At 35.7% G+C, this 26,999-nt stretch overlaps 1 protein-coding gene across 4 annotated transcripts in view; it reads left to right on the top strand.

Annotated features, from left to right (window-relative positions):
* The window catches only part of ANKS1B (ankyrin repeat and sterile alpha motif domain containing 1B), a 420,494-nt gene that overhangs the window by 93,908 nt on the left and 299,587 nt on the right, over positions 1-26,999 (top strand). For all 4 annotated transcript variants that reach the window (XM_050323424.1, XM_050323422.1, XM_050323423.1 and 1 more), the window contains exon 9: positions 7,682-7,822. In XM_050323424.1, coding sequence (XP_050179381.1) covers positions 7,682-7,822 — 141 coding nt within the window. The remainder of the gene's footprint in view (positions 1-7,681; positions 7,823-26,999) is intronic.

Genomic DNA, 26,999 nt, shown 5'->3' with positions numbered 1-26,999 from the left:
AAAAAAGGTTAAAAAATTCCTGCCTTTTTGCACCACTTGTGTTTGTGTATATTCTTCCTACATACCAGCGTAGGTCAAATCTACTATGCCTGTGGGATGGAAAGGCATCCCTAGAAACACATTTCTATACCACAGAGTGTCTTTGCTATCTATCTATATGAGCTGGGTAGAATAGTCTTGAAGCTTTATGCTTCATGTGTTAAGTTCTTTATCTTGGTACAGTAAAGCACTTGCAGTGCTTTGATATGAATCATTTAAAATTGATACTAAATATGCAGTAGTCTGATTTATTAGTGTTAGGTACATGCTCAAAGTTAGACAAATGTTTAAAAAACAAGTTCACTTCATTTTTATCAGATATTAAGATAGAGAAATTAATCTGGCAGTTCAGTCCTTTTCCAAATACAGATACTAGAATGGAGTAAGTTATGGAAGTGCCTGTATTTCCATACATTAAAGAGAAGTAGTTTAATCCATAGAATAAATAAATACCTTGTAACAAATGCTTACTTTGAAACAGTGCAAACTAGTTTGTATGGTGCTCTAAGTGCTTTTTCGATTCAGGACAGTGCATATTGTAGCTTCAAGCAGCTAATACTTCATGCTGTTAATTTCACACTGAAAAAACTCCACAGAATTTGCTTCCTAAGATACTTAAAAATGAAAATTCTATAGGCTCCAACTACTTTATAATTCTTAAAAAATACTATAGTTAGATTATAATTGCTAAAAGCACTTAGTCATACTAAAAGCACTTAGTCATCCATTCTCTGCAATTTTTCAATTTATTGAATCCTTGAATTTTCTGTCATTTGAAATACTTCACCTACGTGACAAAATTGAACAGGAGTTAGAAAAAAGTAAAGATCATTACTGAAATACATTGAAGTGTCTTTTGTTTTGCACTTAAAGTATACTCACAAAGTATTAGATCGTTAAATAGTAGAGTCCTGGTAGTGGCTTTTATGTATAGATGAAATACTCTTCTTATGAAGATCATGACACTCCATTCAAAAGCTTTTATGTTTAGTGAAAAAGTAATTAGTGAAAATTAACCTTTTATTAGTAAGTGAATATCCATTTATTGGTCATTTTTTCTTTTATGGTTATTTAGCAAATCAAAAGCTATCTTAGACTTGACAAATAAAATTCCTTTATCAATGGAAGAAAAGGTATCTTTTCCAGTTTATGCCTGTTATTTTCTGATTAATTTATATCCTGTTAGGTTTTTAAATCGTAAAATTTTGTTTTATGTATGTTTGCATCCTTCTATGAGAGTAGTGCAAAGATTATTGTCATTATTTATGTTACATGCAAGAATGAATTAAATATATGGAATACATTACCCTGCTTTCAATACACGTTCAGATGTATTGAAATGATATATTTTAAAATCTAATTTTTACTTAAAATTGTGACTTTGTTCACTATGCGTTGTACTTGCCATCTGATTCAGGATGTATTTCCTGTATACTGTCAGATACCTCACTGGAGACAGAGTGATTAATTTCTTAGGTGCTCATCATGATAGGTGTCAATAGCACTTGCCCACTGAGGGGCAGCAGCTACACATTTGTGTAGTTTTCATCATGTATGTGAATTAATCATGTTTTCCTACAGTTAATATGTTTTACATATAGTCAATTACCTTGACTCTAGTGACTTCATGTTACAGGGATTTCTTCCCAGAATCAGGCGTCATTTTTCTTGAGTTCAAAATGTGTGACTTCTTCAGATGAGGTGGGTTTTTTTGGAGCCTAAGTCAGAAAATACTGTCACATGCATCTGGGCTGATATGCAGTGGTGTAGAGATCAAGATACTGGGATCAGATCAAGCATGTTTGGAACTGCTAGAGCTTGGACTTTCAGAGCACTTAGGCTCATATATGACTGAAAATGGTCACAGAATCTCTTAAGGTGGTTCCTGTTGTAGCCTGGCACTTGGCACTTCTGCAAACTTATCTTCATCATTTCAGTGTAGCCAGCAGATACGGAACTGAAATGTAGAGACCATCTTGGAGAAGTTTTAAATGATGTGCCCAGCATCCCACAGGGATTATGGCAGGGGCAGGTACAGAGTGCACATCTCCAACATTCAGCTACTTTAAGTACAAGACTAGCCTTGTACTTACAGAATACAGGAGGTACAGTCAAACTCAAACAAGATGTAAACTAAGAAGATGTTTGAGGAAGAACGGCAGCAGATGAACAGTGTAACGTGAAGGACAAGATAATGAGGATGGGAAACAGAAAAATGCTAAGCAGGGAGAAGGTCACCTTGGGGGATGTGGAAAAGGTGTGCCCAGGCCACCAAAACATTTCAGTGTTGTTCATCTGTGAGATACGGGATGTATCTCGCAAATGAGGCTCCTCCTTGTCAGGATCCGTACTGAATTTCAGAAGGGCACTTTTGCTTAATGCAGGGATCCTGCTGTGGAAAAATAGTACTACATGCCCAAGTGCTGTTTTGGTTTTTTTTTCTCTTCTGTATACCTCAGGCATTTTCCCTTGGGAGCAGCCTGGGCAGCAGCAGGGGGAGCACTGAGAGCACAGAACACTGTCCCTCTGCTGTCCCTGGCTTTGCTGCCACAGCTGCTGGGAACAGCTGCTGCAGAGATGAACCTGTTCATTTTAATCTATAGAAGACATTCAGGAGCGGTTTTCCACTCTATTAGTTCTTAGTATAGTGTCAAAACAGAATACTAGACAACAGAAATTTAATTTTTTACTTTTGTTTCACAACATAGGTATGTGTTCTTTGGGCCAGGTAAAGGAGGAGTAGAGGCATACCTGTGTTAGGATTACAGAAAATACTTGCATGGCCCTGTGTCTGAGAAATTATTTCTTCAGAAGAAACCTACTGACCTCATTGTTGCAGACTGAGTGCTAGCATTTGGCTTATCAAGTGTCTGGTTGCCTTCTGTCTTCTGTAAGTGGAAGGATTCTGACTTTGTCTTTGCTGCTCCATTTCAAAATCTTGTTTTCTTAATATGTGATATACTACAAGACAAATGATAAGTTAACATTAGTGTCCAGAGTTATGATGAAATAGCAAATGGTAAATGTCGTATTATTTTGTACCTTCAGTAGTTTACTGATGCTGTCTTGCTCTAGTGGATACTGTCTGAAAGGTTATATGCAATACTTCTACAAATGGATGATAATATGAAAAAAATGGAGATAGAAGAGGTAAAGATTTTGATGTTTGGTTTTAAGTTTCACTGGACACAAGAAAGTCTCCTCTGTATCCTGAAATGGGGGAATTGAGTCACATTTTACCTAGCAGTGATCACTTACAAATGTCAAGGCAGAAAGCAGACCAGTTTTCATTAAAAGGTGAGAAAAACAGGGACTGTAAGAGGAGGTTTTTTATCACTATTTTATTCCTAGAGAATTTACTTTTCTAGATAGTAAGGTCACGTGGTAGACAAGAAGTAGTTGACATCTGTAAAAAAAGAAGGCCAGAACTTTATGTAGGTTTTATACATGGTGTACAGCTGCTTGAGCTGTGAACTTGGTAGCTGTAAGCAATGGTTAAGATTAAAGCTGCTCTCTCCGTCTCTTTGTGTTGACTTTTAAGAGTGAAAAAGACTTTTTCTGCTTTTTCTGTCTGTATTCATCACTCTGTCTGTTGATAAATACTGGCTTACTCTCTTAGATCAGGAGAGAGATGTCAAGTTATTCTGATAGCCAATCTGATGTACATACATATTCTGAGAGAATAAATAGCCTCTTTGTAGAATAAAGAGTCGTTCAGTCTCAAAGTATCCTACTGGGGAATTTTTACCTTTTATGTAGATGGGGACATGAAGAGGAAGGCTTCCATACCTAAATTTTCAAATTAATCTAAATGCTTGTTAGGTATGAAAATGAGAAGTGATGTGTCAGGCCCAGTAGAGTCTGAAGAAAATTTGCCATTAATTGTAGCGGTCCAGTGTCCTTACACTACATCTTTCTATTCTTTCACTACTTGTATCATTATTATTATTCTCTCTTTTGTATACATAGAGACATTACTTTGTTAGCCTCTTATTGCTATAAGGAATGTTTAATACTTAATTCAGTGTTTGAGTAAAAACTAAAACTTTTATTAAATCTTTTATTCCCTATTAATATCTTGCAGTTTCTCTATTAATTTTTCCTTTTGCATGTCATATCTAATATCGGGTAGGGTTTTCTGTCTGTTTTGTTTGAGGATATATGATGCTTATGCTCATGTCTCTTCTAACTTAGGCAGAAGTGGCCTTTTGGAAGGTTAGTATTGCAGTTTATATTGACTTTACCATTTCAGTAATGTCTAATTCAATTAATTGAGCAACTGTGATTTAGGGGGCGTTTACGAACTACATTAGCTTTTGCTTCTTCCCCCCCCCCCCCTCAAACAGGTATAAATAAAAGGTTCTCAATTGTGTCTGTTTTTCTTTAGTTGATAGAAATATCTTTCTTTCTATTTATTTATTTATTTTCTGAGAAGTGGGCATAAATAACTTTGGTTTCACTAAAACTTTCCCTTTAGGGCTATTTCAAGGCTTCCCAGCAGCACACACAGAATTAGATTTTCATGTTCAAAGGGTCTCTAAGGAGGCAAAATCAAATTATGCAACAGAACAGAAAAATTAGGGAGTTCTGGGAAAGGAATGAAGGCTGTGAGAGGATAACAGAAAACAGAGTGGTCTGGGTTTGGAGTTTTATGGGTTTGTGTGGCAGTCTGAAGTCCGTGAGTTGCTTGTAGATGTTTCTGTATCTCTTTTTTCTCCTCCTAATGCATTCCTCTCCCCAGGGTGTGCAAACCTGGTCTGTGAAATTTGGGGGACTTGTGACTCCTGTTTCTCTCGTGCAACTCTTTCCCGCTCTTTGCAAATGCAGCTTTCTTTCCCTGCAGTAACTCCAACATATCTCTTTGTGCCTGTAATCTAGGAAGAACAGGGCTTCTCGTAGTGGGGATGGGTGAGAAAATGATAGCAATAACCGTTTCTTGACCCTTCATATAGGTTTTCCCTAAGGGGTCCTTTTTAGTGCTTTATCAGTAGCAGAAATCTGACCAAGATGAAAATAGCCATTCAGTATAAGAAGAGCTAACCCTACCCTGCAGTGATCAGTAAATAAGCCTGTATCACATTCATTCCTGGATTGTCTAGTTGCATGGAAGTACCAGTTAGTTTATTCCAATAGTGTGTGTAATGAACTCTGACACTGACTGATCCTTTTTTTGAGTGATCAGAAGATCAGAGTATATAATATTTCCCACTTCTCTTTCATATTGGCATTAAATTCCTGTGATTTTCAGTCTATCTTAGGCTATTTCTATAAAATGCATCTAATGGAAATAATAGAACTCTTAGAACTCTCATTCTGCTTGTGTATTTTCCCCCTATCATTCAGTAATTATTTGGTATGGGTTTTTTTCCCTCTGTTCCTGAAATGGCTAAATACTGGTATGTTCTCCCTTCAGTGATTCAAGTGTGTTGAATTTCATTATTCATCTTCCTTTAGTTGTGTTGAAAAATTCTCAGTGACATTATGAGATAATACCCATAATATCAGTGGGGTTTTTTTCCTTTAGAAGATACACTGACATTTTTCTGTGACTTTTGTCTTCATTCACTTTTATTGGCTTGTAAGGCCACGACTAATGTGTGTTACCTGCTTTCCTGTGCCGAGCATTGCTGCAGTTCTTCGCTTTTTGCTCCAGGGGGCAAGAAGCGCTTTATTCTCTGGTACAGCAATTCTGAGATTTAAAATATAAACGTAGGGCAGCCACCATGAAAGATGGCATCATAAATAGAGAGCAAAGACTTGTAGTCTGCTTCCTTTGTCTATGCAAATACATAGGAATAATAGTCTTTCACAACCCACACTCTGCAAAATTAACCCAATCCTTTTAATAATCAGTGTGAGAATATTGGTTGCTATGACAACACATTCTGTGGTACTACTTGAGTGTCAAAATAACCTAATGAAATATCGTGCTAAGAATGTTTCAAAATTGACTTTTAAAATAAAAAGTAAATAAATCCACCTAACTGTAGAAGATATGGCTAGATTCATGAAATCTGCAACAAGGGAACAACCATTTTCTAATCAAGGGGAATCAGACTAGTGGAGATAGTGGATATATTGTGTTTCTTATCTTCGATGAGCGAGCTGACATAGAATTTAGAAGTATTTTCTCTGCTTAAATTAATGGTATACCAACCACATCTGTGTTAAGAAGTTACAGCAAGAGTCAAAAGTTAAATGATCCTCAGATGTCACACAATTTAAGTCAGTGCCTGTCTGTGTGGTGCCTTTGCTTCTCTTACAGTTTCCATCAGCTTGTGTTCATCTTGAGAACTGCTGCTCTTCCTGTACTTCTTTCCCCTCTACTTTTCTTTCACTTCTCCATTCCTTTCCTTGCAACAGACTCCATGCATTTCTTTATTCTGTTGCCTAAAATAATCCACACTTAACATGTTGGGGTTTTGAAAATTATTTTTGTAGGGGCTCACAGCAGTGTTTTAGAGTTGAGATTACCACTAGATTAATAGCTGTCGTCAGCCGTTGTCTCAAACAGCGTTATTTTGGTCGGGCAAAAATCCAGCCACTTCTGAAAGAAGCATTCTTAAAGACAGCATTTAGTATCTGAGCATCAGGTGTGATGCTCAAGCAACTGTCAAGCAGGCTAGAACAGCTATTCCCTACTCCAGTATAAATGTGGGCAAAGAATTAAGGCATAACATTTACTTTTTTTTTTTTACTTGTAATAATTTTTGTTTACGTGAGATTTTAAAAATCTTTTATTAATGGGTTAACTTTCCTTCTTCTTCTCCTGAAATTAATAAAAGTTACTACTGTAATTCAGTTGGGGTGGACTATCCTGTGTAGCGAAATAACATAAATATATGGGAACTGTTCTGTCTTTCTACTTTTCTGTCATAGAAAATTAGGAGACTGGTTTAAGCAAAAATCAGCATTTCCCCACTTATCACTCAGACCACTATGTAAGTCACAATGTTCACGTCTGAATGACTTTTTTTGATACCTTTCATTCCTTCCAGACAGTGAAACAAAATCAGACAGGTCATTTTTAAATATGTTTTTTGCCTACAAAATAAGCTAACACATTTATTGTTGGTAAATACAAAATAAAAATCAAACCCTTATATTTTGATTGATTTAGTCCTTTTTTTTTTTTTTTCTCCTGCAAAAACCTTGGACTTGTCCAGGCAAACGTAGTACAACTGTACTTTTTTGAACTCAGTAAAGGACTACTGAAATGAGATCCCCTCCACTTATATTGTTTCTTTCTCGGGGATAGTGTTTTATTTTTTTAAACATTAGTTTTTGTTCACTGTGGAATATCCTAAACTTAATGATAGTACAGCAAATTTTAAAGTAAAATGAAGTAAAAATTGCCAATTTCTCAATAATAAAGACAATAAATGCATACTTTTACTGTATATTATTATGTTCACTCATCTTTAAAGTAGAATCGCAGATAGCTCAATATGCACCTTCCTTAGAAAGTGTGATTTTCATACAACATTTTAACAGTTGAGTAGGAACCTTGTATTAAAACAGCAGTTTTAATCTTTTGGAATTTATAAGTGGGACATTCTTAAGTTCTTTTCCTTAAGTAAAAGGAAATTTCTTTGCAATATATCGGTGTATTTAATTCAAATGTATTTGTTTTTATGCCCAGAGGCCTTCTTCAATGCGTTTATCACCAAGGGAGGAAGATGATGATGATGCAGGTGAAAATACTTGTGGTCCTTCAGGTTTATGGGAGGCATTGACACCTTGTAATGGATGCAGGAATCTCGGATTTCCCATGCTTACACAGGTATATATTTACCTTCTCATCATAAAACTTAATAGCTGCTTAATTTTTGCCTTAACTCTTGCAGTCATGTCTAGTCTTGCCTGATTCCCTTCAAAATTGTTACCTTCAATTTTCATTTTAATGTCAAAATCTGGTTAAATCTATTAAATGTTGAAGTTTGGTCATCTTGACGTAGTACTTAGCCAGATGAGTTTAATATTGAGACTGTTTGCTGTTACCACTATTTTAGACATCTAGTTGCCGTGTTGGATAGCTTTCTTTTCCATCTGGAAAGAAATTTGAAATCATATAGTTTGCTTTTGGAAGAGTACTCAGCTTCTAATTAATATAATAACATCTCAACTACTTCCTTTATAGAATTGAGGACATTGTGCTTAACTCAACTGATGTAAGAATATAGCCTAAGACATCTCTTTGAAGATTAGACAAATTAAAAAAGAGGTCCCCAAACATTTTCAAATGCTCATGATAATACAGAAGAGAATATGTAAAAGTGGGTAATAAACTTGGGCCTAAGTCGCAGCAGTTCTCAGAGCAGACCAGCCTGCAGTGCCCACCAAAGCCTTCCAGCAGCTGTGTCCTGAACAAGTGATACTGTATCGCTGTGGAACAGGATGATGCTTATTGCAGCTTCTAGGGTCTCCCTTGTTTTCTCCCTTCGCTATAATTTAGTACTTTCCTTTCTGTAACGTTTTTCCTCCGCTTTTTTTGTAGTATGGAATGAAGACCTGCCAAATTTCTGTTTAGCAGTCTGGTTTTTTTCAGTTGCATCCTTACTTGGCACTGCATTTAAATAACTTTGTCAGATTCTTGTGTACCAGATTGGAACTACATATCCTGTCTCACCACACTTTATACAGTGTTGCTTTCATACCGTGACTGTTCCTTTTATTCCCTTTAAGTCTCATGGGACTTGCACCTGTTTGAAGTCAATGTTAAAGCTTTCCCTGCAGTCAGTGGAAACAGGATATGGCAGCTAATGTGCTTGAATAACAATGAGCACTGCCCTGCCTTTTTGTAAGGAGCTTTTATATTCCTTTCCCTTTCAGTAGCTGTTTTCTACTTCATACTATCCATCATTTTAGACATTTGGCAAAGTAGAGAGCTGTCGGAATTATCCTGATTTACAATAGGAGTGCTACAGTTACTAATTCCTCATTTTAAAGCATTTGTTTCAACACATATTTCTTGAATGGAACTTTTCTTATTTAAATATGTATCACCTATGGTTTAATTATTACTAAATTTTCTTATGATGAAAATATATTTTGATGTGATTTCCTAATTTTAAGAAATGTTTTTGTTCTCCTTGTTTGTTTTTAATGTAAGATATATGTAAAAGGTGTTATGAAACTGAGAAATGCCCTTGAAAAATAGAATCAAGCTAACTTGGTTGGTTGATTTCTTTTTCCTGTATATAAGGAGAGATTAATTTCAAGAACAATATAAGTTCTAAGTTGAATTAGTTTTATTCATTGTACTTAAATTTTAAACTCAACCTTACGATACCTCATCTCCCTTGCTTTCAGAACTAATTAGCTTTTTAGTTATGGGTACAAAAAAGATTTTTTTAAAGATATTTATTATGTGTTCATTCATGATATGGCAGATTGCCTTTCTAGATTGTTTCTATCCATAAAAATTAAAGACAGAGATAGTTTAGTCTTCTGTTGATTTTATTTCTATGAGAGAAAGGAAAGAAATAAGGTAGTGAAAAATTTCCAAATTAAAACCCAGTGAATTTAGTTTATAAAGCATTGCCATCACTGTATGCAGTCTTTCAAGCTGTTAACTAATCTGTTGGATCTTTCACATTTACTTCAGAACGCAGCAGAGAACATCTTGTTCTAAGGGGTTGAGAACACAAAGTATATGCTTCAATTTTTGGATTAAGAACAGTATGTTGAATTGGTCTAAAAAATAGGATAGATGCTATGTGCAACAGCAAGTTTTAGGTAAAAGTACAAAAATGTGTTTCTTATAGTCATGTGAGTGCACTAACATACCAGAAAGTGCAGACTTCATCATGAAGAAGCAATGAGATAAGGGTACTTGACATCGTGTCTTAAAACCCATACTCTCCTTAAGAACCAAAAATAGGGAAGAATGTCTGTCAATTACTCTTGAACACAAATGACAAGTTCATTTTTACACTGCTCCTTTATTTTAAAATAGATTTCACCATTCTATAAATATATTGTGTTTGCACATCAAAGGTGAGCAGACGTAAAAATTGAATCTTGCTTTGTATACAGAGAGACACAATGATAAAATGCAAGTGAGTTTTAGGTGAGATTATGAAAACGTCCATCTTTGATATAGTGAGCTAAGAGTTTTCAATGTGCCAAAGAAAGAGGGCAGTTATCTCCTTGGCAAACTTGGTTTCTTCATTGCACTCATGGAAAAAAGCTTATCTGGAGGCACTTATGTCATGCAGTATGTCATTGCTGTCTGTACTGTGCTGGGAAATGTCATTTTAACAAGGGCTGTTATAGAAAGTTCTATGTAAGTTATTCTGCAGATATCATTTCTAACCTGACATAGCAGTAATACAGATATTCTCAGAACAAGCAGCTCTCTTTCACAGTCTCACAATTGGTGAAGTCCTGGAAGAGCTTGATGGAAAATCTTTGTATCTTTTAAAAATGTCAGGGTTTTAGAAAGTACCCAGTTCTACATCAAAATGGACCAAACAACTAGCTTCATCCACCAAAAAAAAAAAAAAAAAAAAAAAGAGAAAAAAAATCCAGAGAGCAAGGATACACAGCTGGATTTTTGGAGACTGAAGTTTAAACATATCCTCTTACTTTAGCAGAGGGGTGAATTTCATTTATAGCTTATGATTTGAGGTTAATGTGGAGGCTGTTGCTTTTTTCTGGAGGTAATCTTTGGTCTTGGGCAGAAATTCCATCCTTGCTAGAACTGATGCACATTTTTGTGAAAAATGTTGGCTTCCAGAGATGAGTATTTTACATCTGAAAAATAACCTTGTTTTCTGGCTGTCAGTCAGTACAAAAGAAAAACCTTTTTATTACCTACATAACTGAATAATTATCTTCTACACATTCCAGAATTTCCAGTAATCTTAAGTACTAGCATGGTAAAAATAGTTTTAAAAACTTTCAAAGATGTAAAATCTCAAAAGTGCTTCTAAAGAACTCTTGAATTCTAATATTGCAGGCGCTGTTGGAAACAGATTACTCTGAAATGACATGTCTGTTAAACTGAGAGAAATCTTTTGTAATGGTATGATAGTACTAGAGTCTCTTCCATGGATCTCTAGTTCATGTAAAATCTTTCTACAGTAACTAAAAAGATTTTTCATGCTTCAGTGCTTCATGCTTCACTTCTGCCAATCATAAATACTATTGAATATCCTTTCTGTCCAAGAGGTAGAATAAAAGAATATATTTCATATATAGTTTTCTTTCAGGGTAATCACAAAAATAGGAGTTGTGTGGCAAAGTGTGTTTAGCTGGAGAGATTTCACTATACTGTAGATAAGTATGGGAAAGAAAATGGGGATATGATCCTTAAAAGAAGTTTTTGAGCAATGACTACTAATGATGAAAAAAGCTGGAAGCGTTACAGTGTCATTACTGTTGACCGTTTTCAAATGAGGACAGTTAGTCAAGAAACTGATAATTCAGTGAAATATAGAATAGGAAAGTTTAAAGGCAGAAATAGCATAATCAGCTTAATATGTGCATGGGTTGGTAGTTATTAGGATGTCCAAAGAAACACAGTCTGCCATGACAGAGTTCTGCAGATAATTGGGTTGATAAAGTAGCTTTGGTTAGTCAGCCGATGGAGTTAAGTTTCTGTCCTCACACTGGCAAGAAGAGCAAATTTAGGTTGAATAAGGTTATGATTTTGATAAACTTGAGTTGGAATTCTGGTCCCTGTTCTGTGTTTGTATATCTTTATAACAGTTTATGTGGAGTGCCATAAGCTGAAGACTACGCTTATGGTCATCTTTGGGTGCTGCTTTTTCTACTTGTATCAAACTTTTTTTGGCGTAGTAAAGTGATTGAAAATGACCCCCTGTTCAGAAAAGCCTATAATATAGGGTCTGTGGACGTGAATCTCTAAAACAAAATTTTATGATATGTCTGGGGGTACTCTTAAGTTCTGTATTACTTAGTGCAAGAGAGGTGCTTCACAGAATCACAGAATGGGTAAGGATGGGAGGGACCACAACGGATCTGGTTCAACCTCCTTGCTCAAGCAGGGTCATCCTAGAACACATGGCACAGGATTGCATCCAGGTGGTTCTTGAGTATCACCAGTGAGGGAGACTCCACAACCTCCTGGACAGTCTGTCCAGTGCTTGCTCACCTGCACAGTCAAGTTGTTTCTCATATTCAGGTTGAATTTCCTGTGCATTAGTTTCTGCCCATTGCCTCTTGTCCTGTTGCTTGGCACCACTGTGGAGAACCTGGCCCCATCCTCCTGGGGGGCCTTCAATAGTTATAGACACTGATGAGGTCCCCTCTCATCAGTAATTTATTCTTGACACTGAACAGGTCCAACTCTCTCAGCCTTTCCTCATAAGAGAGATGCTCCCAGTCCCTTAATAATCTTTGTTGCCCTCTGCTGGACCCACTCCAGGAGCTCCATGTCTCTCTTGTACTGAGGAGACAAGAACTGGACACAGTGCTCCAGATGCAGAGCAGGATTCTTCTAGATGGGGCAGGATCATCTCCCCTTCCTTACCTGTTAGCAATGCTCTTCCTAATGCAGGCCAGGATACCATTGGCATTTTTTGGCCACAAGGGGACACTGCTGGCTAATGGACAACTTGTTGTCCACCAGAACCTTCAGGTCCTTCTCTGCAGAGCTGCTTTCCAGCAGGTCAGTCCCCAGCCTATGCTGGTGCCTGGGGTGGTTCCTCCCCAGGTGCAGGACCTACATTTGCCTTTGTTGAACTTCAGACAATTCTTCTCTGCTCATCTCTCCAACCTGTTGAGGCCCTTCTGAAGGCTGCACAGCGTGCTGGGGCATCGACCACTCCTCCCAGGCTTTGTGTTGTCAGCAAACTTGCTGAGGAGGCATCAACCCTAAAGAGTCATTGATGAATGAGTTAAAATGCTCAACTCAGTTTTGAATCTTGGGGGACACCAGTAGTGACAGGCCTCCAACCCCACCCTGTGCCATTGATTATGACCCTCTGGGATTTAACAGCCTAGATTAAAAATAAAAAACATAACAACCAACCAAAACCTAGCTATCAGATTCCACTGCGTTCTACAAAAAGCTTCATTCAGTAGGGGTATGATGTATTTTCTAGGGACAGGAAGATCACAAATTCCGAAGGAAGACAGTGTGCTTCTATGTAGGTAGCATATTTCTGTCTAGATAGTTCACAAAGGTTCAAGGGAATTTTGGTCTGCCTTGCTTTAATGCAAATTAACATTGAGAAAAATTCATTAAGAGAACTTTGAGAATTGCTCAGGTAAAGAAGGTGGTGCTGAACTGTCCTAGCACAAGCAAAGCCTTTATATTCTTGTATTTGTATAGATGAGCTACATCAAGTTCTGCCCCTTGATAGAGAACCATTCAGTTCACAAAGGTCAAAAGACAAGATAGAATGAAAACTTCAGAGTTTCACGTTTGCTGCATTATACAAAGGAAAAAAGGTTTAGTAAGTGGATATTGTCAGGACTGGCAACTCTTTGGGAATGGGAGTGTCAGGACCAACAGAGGCTGCCTGGGGTGGTAGCACAGTTCCTCACCATCTGGGGCTTGTCCCACTACTCCTGTGAGGGAGCAGGGCAGGCTTGGGGAGGGAGCAGCTGGGGGCCACCCTGAGTGCAGTACATAAGCAAGTTTGTGATGCTCAGGCAGTTCCAATGTCAAGCTAGAAAGTCAGTCCACATATTGGGATTGGAATCAGGACTGGTAAGGTTAATCAGGAACTGGGAGTAGATCACCAGGATGTCTATGGTGATGAGGCAGGCTGGGAAGCCAGTCAGCAAGTCAGGGTCTAGATCACTGGGTTCCCTGGACCAGCACAGGCAGAGTTAGAGATGAGCACTCCTGCACCTTGTCTCAGGCAGGAACTGAGGGCCCAAGGCTGAGGTAAAATGAGACTGCTCAGGCCCATGTGCACATTGTGGGTAAGGGCACCAGGTGAGGCTGTTCAGGGACAGTAAGAACTATTACTGCACTCAGCACTGTGACAGATACTGATAAAAGCAATAAAACACGATAAACTGGAAGCTGAGTTGAAATATGGTTCTTACTTGACCTATTATTGCAACAAAAAAGAGTAGTACCAAGAAGGAGCACTCACTGATGTACTAGATTGCTTTGCATGCACTTCATATACACGCTCTCCATATATGTGAACATATTGAATCTGCATTTAGCTGCATATCTTGGCTGACATTTGTACAGACAGGGTATTCAACACATCCCAATGTAGCATAATGCAAGAGCAGAGAGGTTTGGGGAAAAAAAAATTTGCATGTCTTGTAATCGGTCTAGCTATGTATTACCAAAGTACAGGAGCAATTCTGATAACAGTAGGGCATAAATGATGGAGAGTGCTGTGCATGTCAGTCTGCTTCTGTTTCTCACTCCTTTCTAATGGGGAAGACAGAACCATAACTTCTTTAATCTCGTTAAATTTAAATGCAAAATAGGCATTAAGCAGCTCTGGCATGAGGTGAAGGGACTGAAGTACTTCAACCATTTTTCTCGTAAAGTCTCCTTATGGCAGAAACATAGAAGATTGGACGAAGGATGGGTCCTTTCTCTCTTACTTTGCCTGAACATATGCTTTGGTAAAGTAGTGGGAAACAATTTGATTAAACATCACTTTGGTTGAGGGCATTTGTTTGCTTGATCAATTGGTTAGGGAGGCAAGGTAAGGAAGGTGTAAGGAGTGTGGTAAATAAGTGTAGAACACTCGTTTGCCAGTAATAAAATCGTTTCTTGTCCTCAGTCATCCATTCTGCAGTGCAGGTTAATTTACTGTTCAACTCCTAGTATATTTATTTTATGAAGTTTATCAGGATCCCACATACATAATATATTTTCTTTAGAATAAAGCAGTATACTCTGGATGTACTAAACTGTAGTTTTCACTCCATTTTCTTTTTCATGAATAGTGTGCTTTGAATATTTCTCTGATAACAGGCAAACAGGGCCTGATGTACAGAGACAAATACAGGGCAGTCTGCAATGTCAGAGAACTGAGTGCTATAGTCCTGTATAATCTCTGCAGTTTTATCAGTTTAAAGCAAGCAGTTCACACACCTTAATCTTGACAGCCATGCCAACATATTTTTCTAATTGTGATATAAAGTAATTGTGAGATAATGCAGATTTAGCTCTGTCCCATTTAGGAAGCTGCTGGATCAGCTCAACTGCACTGTGTGTGGAATTGTGTTGTATGTATAACTTTAAATCCTAACAGTTTTTCCCGGTGTTTGACATGATGACAACTAGGAACACCTCATTTGTCTATTACAAAATGAAAATAACGTCTGTAAAGAGACTAGTGCAGTTTTTATGGAAAAATTGAACTTGGATTTAAAAGCCATAAGTATAAATTGTCATGCTGCCAGTGGCTAGGAAACATGGCTCTTTACAAAAATATAGCCAGATATGGAATATTTACTTAAATATTTAAAGAAACGTTACATTTCTAGCCTAATGTCAGATTTTCATCTTTTTAGAAGGCTTCTGGAAGGCCTTCACATTTGCTTCTAAGACTGATCCGCATTCTGCTTATGTAAGTCTGGGATTCCTAGTGGTAGGAACTGTAGCAACTTTGTCACATGTTCTCCTGTGAAGAGAGATTTCCTACCAAAATGCCTTCAATTTAGAGGGAGGGAAGAGAAAGTGGACTCCTAACTACATTTTTAGGAGATGAACTGTATATAATACTGTTTCTTTGTCAGTATAGGCAGTGATAGGAATGTTTAGAGTTTAGAGTCCGATGTGTCAGTTAATAGGGTTATGTATTTCATGTCTGCCTTCCAGAAGATCATCTTATATGCAAGATGCTCTTACACTTCTTTTTATGTAATTTTAAAAAATAATTTTTAATGGGAAGAAATCTTGTTTACTGTTTGTATTATAGAAGCTGGTTAGGGTTGTTCTATAGAAAGCCTGACATTGAAAATAATTTTGTTGCATTTATGTTTATATTTTCAAAGACAGTTCTGGATACATGAGAGACACATGAGGTAATTAAATAAGGAGCTAACTCAATTTTCACATAGAGATCAAGTCTATGCCTGAAAAAACCTCTATACTGACACTCTCTGGAGAGATGCAGAATGACTATATCTTGTCTTTCTGGAGAATTTTAATACTGGGAATTTTTTTTTTGCATTATTTGTTTCCATTTTAGCATATTCTTTTAATTTGAACTGACTTCTATTCTCAGTTACGTCTAAAAATTGTCTTAGATTTTAAGCTCTGCCAATGTTCCAGTAATTTTTTGAACTGCTAAGGTGCATGAGAGGTCGTATAGAAGAAGACATATTTCTTCTTTGTTCTTAAATAAAAACAAATAAAAGCAAAGTATGTATTTTTAACTAAACACTAATAGCTGAAGTGTTTCAGCCTGGACCCAAGAAATGGCATCATCCTTCAATTCACTAATAAATTTGCCTTTCAGTGTATTCAGTGGAAGCACATTGCAAACTAGACTAGTAGAGAAGCACATTTGGCTGACCTTACTTGGTGTTAAAGTTCTCCAAAATTAGAAACAGAAAGTCTTGTGGCATTATTTAACTTACATGTTACACAGGAGGAAACATGTAATCTTGTTTAGTGATGTACTAATTTGATAGGTGATGATATAGACATAATAAAGACAACTTTGATATACAGTATACCTGAGCATGAATAGCCACAGTAAGATTGTTATATTATATATAATATTTTTCTATAGTTTCTAACCTTCAGTGAAAAATATTTTTTTCTCTTCCTAATTTAAAGGATTTTTAAATGGTGAGTTTACTTAAATGGGATTGAATTGGAGAGCTATATTGCCCATAAAAAATATTTCTGTTAAATTCTTGATTTTCAGTGTTATCTATTCTGCAGTAAGCTTAAGTTTTATTAGTAATTTCAGGAACATACCACCCACACACTGGAGCAGCTACTGAAAACTGCAGTATGTATTCTGCCTAGAAAGGATCAGCAGGTGATGATTATACCCTGCTGAACAGTGATGGGAAATAAGTATATTGAAAAAAATTGTAGCTTATTTTAGTGCTATGCTACATTTTCTGATTGTGTTTTAAGGAATGAAACTGCATGTTTTGTTCTTGCATATAGTGTAAATTTCCACTTGCCCATGGACTGCAGATGTCTTATAGCAAATGCATTTTTACTGCACTAGTTGTATAATCTAGACACCACTATACAGATACGTAATGTAACCAGAGAAGTTGTAATCTGTTTATCCTTGGGGATTTTCAGAATTGACTGGTCAAGGTCCAGGGAAATCTAATGGTTAAGATAATTGTGCTTTGACTGAAAATTTGGACGAGATGACTTCCAGAACTCTCTTTCAGATCATTGTTAACATCTACATTTTATAATTCTCACTAAAATTCTAGCTATGTGACCTCAGATGAGCTAATTTCTTTCAAAATTTAGGATTAGCTTTGCAGTTTGTAAATGACTGTGAAAGTATGGCTATGCCTATCCATCACTGTGTACATCTGGGCACTGCTGGGATGAGTTGTCTCTTGGTGTGGTCACAAAACAGCAAAATTAAATGGGATGAGAGAGAAAGGAGAGAGGTGTCAAAAAACACTGGAATTTTTGATATATGTCAGAAATAATCTGAAATATTGATCTCTGTAATGTTTTATAAGATGAAATTTAATTCCGATTAATGGTATTCAAATCAATGTAGAAATGAATGTTGAATTGAATGCTGTTGCATTCCTAACTGAAACATTGCCACAGTGATCATCTGGGAAGATTTCAAATACTATGTCATGTTTTGTTGTTTTGTGCTTTGAAATTCAGTGGTAACCAGAAGACACACTTCCAGAGAATGTTTTTACTTTCAGTACCGCCTGACAAATTATAGGAAAACAACAACAACAAAAGAAATCAATTTGAATTGCACAACAAATGGATAGCAATAACACATAGCAATTAGTGTTGTACATGATGGAGGTTCAACTTTGTGTTAAAATGTTTGAGCTTCAGCTACTTCATAACAGAAATATTAAGGCAGTATATTGAAACTTGAAAATTTATGTAGGAGTTCCTGGTTAATCTGACCAAATTGGGTTACTGTTCAGTATTACATTTTGTGGGGAAAAAAGCCATCCTGGATACGTTTTATTTGCTGTTCCTCTGATAGCAATAGAAGCAAGGGAGTTTCTGGGCAAGAAACGCTGGTATTTAAGGTATCTGGAGTTAAGAGATGAGTGGTGCTATCTGAACACAGTTATTACTACATGGATTTACTACATAGATTATCCATTAAGTCGAGCTTTGTCTAAGGTTGTATTTCTGTGGACGGCTGTTTAAAGGCACTTGATATTTTGGGACTTTTTTTGAACCTAACAACTTATTTTCTATTTTGGCTTGTTTATTTTTTTTTTATATTCAATGGTGGTACAAATATATTTGAGAACTAAGCTAACACTGGAAACTGTGAGGGATGGTTTTTACTACTTCAGTTTTTAGTAGTAGGGAAATTCATGGTTTCATAGACTAAGTCCCTGAAGAAGTCTGTAAAATGTGTAGAACATGATTTCGTTCTGAAGAAAAGACCTGACTGACAACTGGGCTTTTAAAAAGAACAACTCTATAGTCTCTAACAGTGAATCCTCTCTTGCTGTGCAAAAGAAATTGCATGCCTTGGGTTTTTAAAGTCATGTCTGTCTGTTGTATTTCACTGAAAACTTTTAGTACTGGTATCCTTTATACTCAGTCTGAAAATGAGATAGACCCTGAATCAACAAATTACTTAAGCATAAGCATTAATGTGCTTAATCCCTCTTGGGTTTCCATATAAACATAACTTTATCAAGAGATACTTATATTTTTACCAAAATTAAAAACTAAGGCTAAGAGTATCTTAAAATCCCCAAATGATTATGATTTTTTCACTATTAACCACATGTAATTAAGATGAACTCATGAATTAGATGTAAAATAAAATGAAACTGAAGTTAAGGAGAGTCCATATTTTAGATATCAAAGGGAAATATGTAAGACTACATCGTTTCATGTCTTCATGATAAAGTATTTTGGATTTCTTTAGTAAAGTCTTTAGACTTTAAGGTCTAGCAATTCAGCTAGGAAATGAGGAATCTCATGTTCTATGTTCTTCTATCTAGAATGGTGTTAATAATATATATTGCTGTAGAATGTAGATACTTTATTCACTTTCTAGAAGCACTAAGCAGTCTTGTTTCATAAAAACTTAGTATAATAAAAAGAAATTTTATTAGTATTCCTAGTAGTATTGAGAATAGTTGTGTTCTTTTGGAGAAAGGGAGAGATAGCTACTTTATAAAACATGTTATAAATGTGTCTTTTTATAACCCAAACAGTCCACCAGGCATTTTGCAGTTTTTCAAGGTAAAAGATGTAAGTTTGAAGACGTTGAGGTAAATTAATAAATTGTCAGTATCAAGTTGACTATATTATTTTTGGAGGTGCTGTAATTTTATAGCATCCTAGTTTATGTTTCACAATATTTAATAGTGTGAAAAAGAAGAGAGATACTAAAATCTTTAGGCAGTGTTCAGCCCTATTTAATACTTCCTAATTTTGAATTTAGTCCATAACTCTCAGGCAGTTTTAGCCTAGGTTTGCCCCTACTCAGCTTTTATGATTAGCAGATACTATATGCACATAGTAGTTCTATATACACACAAAGCTTTTTAAATCTGTTGTAATCCGTTTGTTTGTATGTGGACAGGTAATTAAATTCTGCCTTATTCCGACTGGTTTTGATTGAGTTAGTGTTTTTGCATTGTGAGGAATAAATATTAACAACAGAAAGTTCATTCAGAAGCCCGTCTGGATGCTTTTGCTCCTTGCATCAATAAGCAAGTGTGCATCTCTCTGAAGATGTTTGATTGATTAATCTTTTCTGTTGAACAGGAAGCCCCTGCAAGCCAACCAGTGCAAGGCATGAAGTAGAGGAATGTGTTTCACTACATGCCTAGTTTTTGAGCAGAATTTGTGTGCAGATTAAGCACCAGGGTACTTGCAAAGGGTGCATAGCTGGCAAAGCAGGTTTTCCTTCGCTCCTTTCCACCCATTTTCAAAGTGGATAGACTGAGTGTATCTTTTTTTATTTCTCTTGAATGTTCTATTTTAAGGTACATGAACAATTTTTGAGCTTCCTCTTAAGGATAATAATCTTAATGTCTTTCTCCCAAGGACAGTTATCTCTTATCAGGACTGTATGATCAAAGAATTGCAGACACTCCGTGGTTTGGATTTTAAGTGGCTAGAGTCTCATTTTGACCAAGAAAGAAAGATTCACTACCAAGTGTTTCCTGTTGTGTGGCTCTAGATGATTTGACATGACATCAGGCTTTCCAGTTAAAAATTTTTTTTTTTACTCAACAACATGGTTTCCTCATCATGAAATTATGAAGGCATCTTAAGTTTGCAAGTTACTTGAGTATTTGTTAACTTTTAGCATTTACATTGCTATTTTGAAATTTTGTTATTATTTGTTGAAATCTAAGAAATCAGTTGAATCAGAATTTAGAGCAAGAGAATCATCAGGCAAAGAGTTTTCTGTGAAAACTTTTTACCGTCTTGTTTTTTGTGAAACACTGAGATGGAAGTTTGTTCACGTGAAGGAAGGTCACACAGCATTAATAGAGAACACCTGTAGTAAAAGTATAACATTCAATTAGTGTGACTGCAAATATGGAGCAAGACCCCTTACTTCTTGTCAAATAGACACATGACTCTGTGATAGTTGTTCCAAAACTGGAATCTTGCAGTGAATGTATAGAAAGTTTTTTAAGTTAAAATTGCAGTGAAAATGTGATTTTGGTTCCCTTATAATCGTTATTTGTTCCATTTTATATAATCTTCGCATTCTGTTTTCATTTTATAATAGCTAAGGCTGAGTATTTGCAATGAATAAGTAGATTATCACACCACAGAAATTATTATAGTAACAATTAAAGCAGTAGAGCTCTGACATAAAACAGTGGAATTTCTTATTTCAAAAGCCATAAGGAAGTAGTGTGTTTCTTAGTGTGTTTCTTTCTGTTAACTTTTGTCTAGGGCTATTGTGTGTATTTCTCCTGTGGTCATGGAATAATTTATTTTACTGTTTTTATGCACCAGTTCTAACTTAAAATGTGAAGTTACTTGCCCTCTGATTGTCTCTTACTGTTAGGCTCAGTTCTCACACTGCTGAAATACCATACATACTGCAGACAAAGTTTATTTGGTTCTATAACTAGGAAGTAACTATTACAAACTTTGCATGCATCCTGGGATATTTAAAGAACAACTTAAAATTCTTTTCCCATTGATTTTTATTATCTCATTTTTCTCTTCATTTGGGTAACAGATAAAAGTATGATTTACAACAAAGGTTTTAGTTTGTGATAAATGACTCTCAATTACTTCAGTATTTTGAAAAAAGCTTTTTTTGTTCTTTCAGTTTTACTGTGGGAGCATGGGAAGGAGAGATTTCTTCTTGGCTTATGCTATTGCAATAATAACTTTTCTACCAAACATAATGAAATTTTTATTTCTTAGTGCCAGAAACTTTTAAACACAAGACATTCCCTTTCCTGAAATAGGAAATTTTTATTTGTAACTTCTATCAAGTCCATCGTGTGTGGTATAAGTTTTGTTTCTGTTGTGCAGATACGTCAATTTACATGACTTCAGAACAAGATGCATAAGCAGATATAGAATAAAAATGCATCGATTTTTCATAATAGATAATTTTCATAATAGATAATTTAACACACTGATGTTAAATCTTTCTTTTCAAGGAAAGTGTCTTCCATAATGTCTCATTTTAGTGGTGCTGTCTGTCCTCCGATCAAGTCAGTTTGAAGTTCTAGGGTTACTATTCATGCAGATGTTGTGTTTCGCTTCAAGATCTGCTTAGGTGTATTAAATTCCTCTCTCCCCTCCACAGCAAACCATACATTTTTCATTTACTGGCACAGTAATTGATAGAAATTAAGCTGTAAAATATGAGAAAGTTTTGGTCAGTCTGCTTAATATAGAGTAGTGCATTAATTGTTTTCTGCATTTGCTGTCTAGTAAATATTGACTCCACTTTAAAGTTTCTCAACATCTGACATTTTCCATGGTTTGGGCCCTTATAACGTGAGGAAATATTCCTACATCATGTTTGCTGTTTCAGTTAGAACTCTGTGTGTGTGTGTTTAAAAATCTAGTCACCAGAGCATAAACAACTTGCAGAGAAATATTGTTTCCATAGAGCTTAGGTTTCAGCTCATTTTATCTTTTTTAATATAATAGCCTTTATTTTAAATAGGCATTTTCCTATAACTTGGTATTCAAACAAGACATGATTTTTTTGTTTAACGTTTTTCATGAAAACAATGGGGAAAAAAAGGGAGAATATTTAACCTGGAAATTACTTTCTAGTTCATAATTGTATTTTGTTTGGCTAGACTAAGAATCATTTATTAAACCAGTTATTGTATTATGCTGTATTGCCACACACAACCATTAGCATTTGCATAAACCAGATTATGTACACTTTTAGTATATCCTTGTCACGAGTTATTTATTAGAGGAAGCATATGCTCTTTTTCATGACCTGAACCTCGTGTGCATGGCAAAGCTACATGTAACATGACTAAAAGAATCTAACTTAGTTTCAAATGCTGAATATCTGCCAGTTAGAATTATGAAAACTCTACCTAAAATATAACCATGTGTTTCTGCTGTAGAGGTTAACAGCACTGGCCATCACTGACTATTATTAAAAATTTAGCAAAAATGTAGACTACCACCTGGTCTCACTTACTGGTTTCTGCAGTAGAAATTATAAGGGCATATATATTCTCTCTGCCGGGTATGGACATGCAATTAACTCCAGTAAAAAAAAAAGTTAGCATTTATTCTGTAATGTAGCTCAAACATCATTCAGTATTTTTCCTAAATAGCGTATATGATTTAGACATATTTAGACATCATTCATTATGCTCACAATTTACCTGTATTTTCAGACATTTATAGTTTAGGCTGTATTAGTGAGTTTTATGTTGTAAGGCTTTGTAGGAACCCTTAGCTTTCAGGGAAAGATGTCTGTAGAGTTTTCATATGAGACAGGCTATGTGAAAATATACATTTGAAAAGAGAAGATAAACCTACATTTGGAGTGCTACTTAAATAATGCTCTTTTTAAATAATGCTCTTTTTTCAAACAAAAAAAGTTTGAAAAAGCAAATCTAGATTTTGAACGGTTTCTGAAAAATTACATACCATATTTACAGGACAACAAATCTAGCATGATTTTTGAAATAAATGTTTTTCTCAACTCTGTGAAAGACTTACGGAAATTCACAAAGGCTGTTTCAGGTGCTAAAGGGAAATGATTATTTCAGGTAACTCTGAGTATATATTATTTCTACAACAGCAAACACATAATTTCAGATGTTTGGTGAGAGGGTAAAAGAGAATACTGTTTTAAAATCTGTACTTTAAATACTCTGTGAAGACCAGAGTAGATCCTCCAGTGTCATTACCCTTAAATGAGATTATTGGTGTTTTTCCAGGTTCTGTAATATGTCATGAACCTTATTATCTGTTCTATGACAAATCACACATTCAGGTGTTTCTAACTGTCATAACAATGAACATTTATCATAGTTTGACTCATGGAAAAATGATTCTAATTACATGATCCTGTGAAATCTTTCTTTGGTTAATTTATTAGTAATAGATAAATGTTTTTTTATTAGCCATAAAATTATGGTAATATTTCTGATATCTTTCACTAAAAAGAAAGTCAAAATAAGTATTTCACCATCTCTTTGTGCGTTTGGGTTATTGTGACATAGGAAATACTTTCAGTTGGTTTTGCTTAGTGCAGTATTGTGGAAAACTTGCACAACACCCTTCAGGTTCAAGCAGTTCCCCCACCACTTGCTGCATGTCAGAAAAACTATCCTAATTGTCTTCAGTCACTAGTCAGAACTTCTTTCTTTCTTGAATTCTTCATTACTCTCAGCAACCTTCAGTTACTTACGATTAATTTTTCAGTGTGAAGTGTTCCAATTCAATAAGATTATACATTAGTCTGTTTACAAATGTCAAGAAGTATGTTTGATGCAAATACACTAGATGCAAGGAAGAAATTTTTTATGATGAGCATGGTGAAACACTCCAACAGGTTGCCCAGGAGAGGTGGTAGATGCCACATATGTGAAAACATTCAAGATCAAATGGGATGGGACTCAGTAATCTGGTCTACTTGGAAGAGATCCTGCTCATTGCTGAGGGGCTGGAGTAGAGTACCTTTAAAAGTTCCTTCTAACCCAAACCATTCTATAATTCTATGTTGCTATGACATAAATGGGATAAATATGATATTCATTGTTCACTCTCATTGTAATAATTAGTTTTGCATTGATGGAGTGTTTAGAATCAATAATTCTACAAAGTTTTAATTAATAATGTATCACAGTACTCTCTTAAGAAGAACTAGGCAGAATTTATCCCACTATGATAGAAGAAGAGTCACTTAGATTCTTCATGCTGGTCCTCTGACATGCAGCAAGCCAGGGAAAAATGATCTCAAGGGGTATGTCAGAATTTAGTAGCAGTTCTTCATTGTCTTCATAAATGAAGGAAAGTATTTATGAAGTTGGCAGATATATTGCATTCTTCTTTCTACATTTATGAGATTATTCCTCCTTTAAGAAGAAAGTCATGTCTGACTCTGGTGTGTTGTCCCATGTTCCAGGGAAGTATTAAAACTTCAACTGACCTGATTTCTATAGTAAAGGGGATGGAAGAATTGAAAATTTTCTGTTAAGTACAAATTCTGTCATATTCTTCTCAGAATGTCTGTTCAGATTGGATGCCTGCTAAGGCTCTATAATTTTATTCGTAGCTCATACAAACACAAATTTGTATATACTGTTTTATGTCTCAGTCCTTAAGCATGCATTATTCAGTTTGATTCTGAAAAGAAATGCAACAGTATATAGAAGGCAGAAGCAAGAGTAGCTAGAAACCTGGCAAAAACGTGCGAAAAAGGCCTAACTCAACATCATGTCGTTTTTAAAGATTTAGTAATGTTATGGCATATTGTTTCACAATTGTATATAATAACCTTTTGCAATGGCCATATAGATATTTTAGAAGCAAATTCTTTCCCACTGATAAACAATCTTTTAGTGCTGTTAAGGTTTCAGATAACATTTCATAGGTACTATATTATCAAGCATATGCTCAGACAAAACTCGGAGGCCTGTGAATAAGGCCCATAGTGTGTCCCTGGCATGTGCTCTGCAACTTCACTGTCACGTTGCTGTTTCTTTCTGCAGGACAAAAATGTACTTTAGATTTCATCAATATGGGTGACTGTTCTCTAATGCTATCCCAGTGACTCACCCACTCTCTGTCTCTCTATCTTCTCTTTTTTTTTCTTACTTCTATTGTGTATGTATTTTTATCCTTTCCACAAAAAAAATACTTATTTGAATTTACTAAAAGCCCAGCACATTACTTTTATGAAGGTGCAATTTCAAATAAGGACTAATTCTGACTTGATAGTGGTAGTCAGTTACGTGTCTCACTTTCAACATTTTGGAATAGTTGACAGAAATTTGAGATGGAATAATCTCTATTTTTAAAACAAAAATTAAACTCAGATTATTTTGATTGCAGGACTAAAGATAATGGAAAATTATTTTTAGAAGGTTTTATTATGCAGATACTAACTTGGACATGTAGAATTACTGTAGAGTTACTGGTTATGGCACTTGGTGAGGTGAGACAATAGAACTGATATTATTGAGAAGAATACTGGAGAGCTTTTAATCTTAGAAAAAAACAGAATCACATTGCTTTATCCCTGATATTTGTAGACAATCTTATGTCATCTGCTAACATCTAAATTGAAATAGTTTAGATCCTAAAAATTTCTAGAAATGCTCAGGACCAGCAAAGTGGAAAACATACTGCAACAATCAGAAGACTTTACAATGCTTTTCTGCAGCAAAGAGAATTTACTACATATGGAATTTTTAGTTAAGGCTTGTTGTCTTCACTTAATTATTGCTTGATAGAATTTCAGACTTTAACGTTAAAGTCTTAATTCTTTTTTGACTCTAACTACTGGGCATACTATTATCATATTTGCTTTATTAGGAGATATTTAGGAAGAATTTACTTGTCTGTAATTTACATTCCAGCCATTTTCTCAGTAACCCCATCATTTTTACTTATTCTCCACTGACATTTATATTCATGCAATGTTAATTACAGAATGTTCAGTAATGTTCAGAAAACCAAACTGAACGTTAAAAGCAATTAGGAAAGGAGTAGAGTATGAAAGAGGGAACATCGTTATGTCAGTATGCCTACTTGGTGAGCCCTCATCTTCAATGCCATGTGAAAATCTGATCCTTGTCACATCACTGAAAACTGAGAGGGTGAGCAGTGACAGGGGTGGTCAAAATCCTGGGTGTGTAAGTTAGTATTTCTCATTCCTTAAAGGAAGGGACAAGGCAAGTGGATAACGATGTGTGAAATCATATAGAGAGGATAAGTAAAGAACAACTATTCGTTGCCTTCTAAAGTATAAGAATTAGCTATGTCAAACTTGGTGAGATAGCTCAAACCAAAATGGGGTACGTGCAAACTGAAAAAAGGGACATGAGCTCTAAAGGCAGCTTGAGAAGGTAATTTAGCAACATTTTAGAAAGTTGGATTGGTAGACGTATTGGATCCCAAAATTTGATATCTGCAGAGGGGGATTTGAGTGGACTTTGCAGAAAACCATGGGCTACAAGAATTGGGGAAAAAACCTCAGTTTGAGAAACAAGCGAGATATCATCAGATGTTGATTGCCCTGCCCCAGCCCAGAGAGTCCACACCTTGATTTCATCAAACCTCTGCAGAAAGCCTATTGTACCTTATCTCTCCCTTTGTGTTCCCTGGATCCCTGCATCCTGTAGAACCAAATCCCTGCTCCCCCTTGTAA

The sequence above is a fragment of the Myiozetetes cayanensis genome, unplaced genomic scaffold (assembly GCF_022539395.1).
Source record: "Myiozetetes cayanensis isolate MyiCay16 unplaced genomic scaffold, myiCay2020 scf3, whole genome shotgun sequence".
In the NCBI taxonomy this organism is placed as follows: domain Eukaryota; kingdom Metazoa; phylum Chordata; class Aves; order Passeriformes; family Tyrannidae; genus Myiozetetes; species Myiozetetes cayanensis.
Note: the sequence above shows the minus strand (reverse complement) of the source record. Positions and strands in the feature narration are given on the sequence as shown.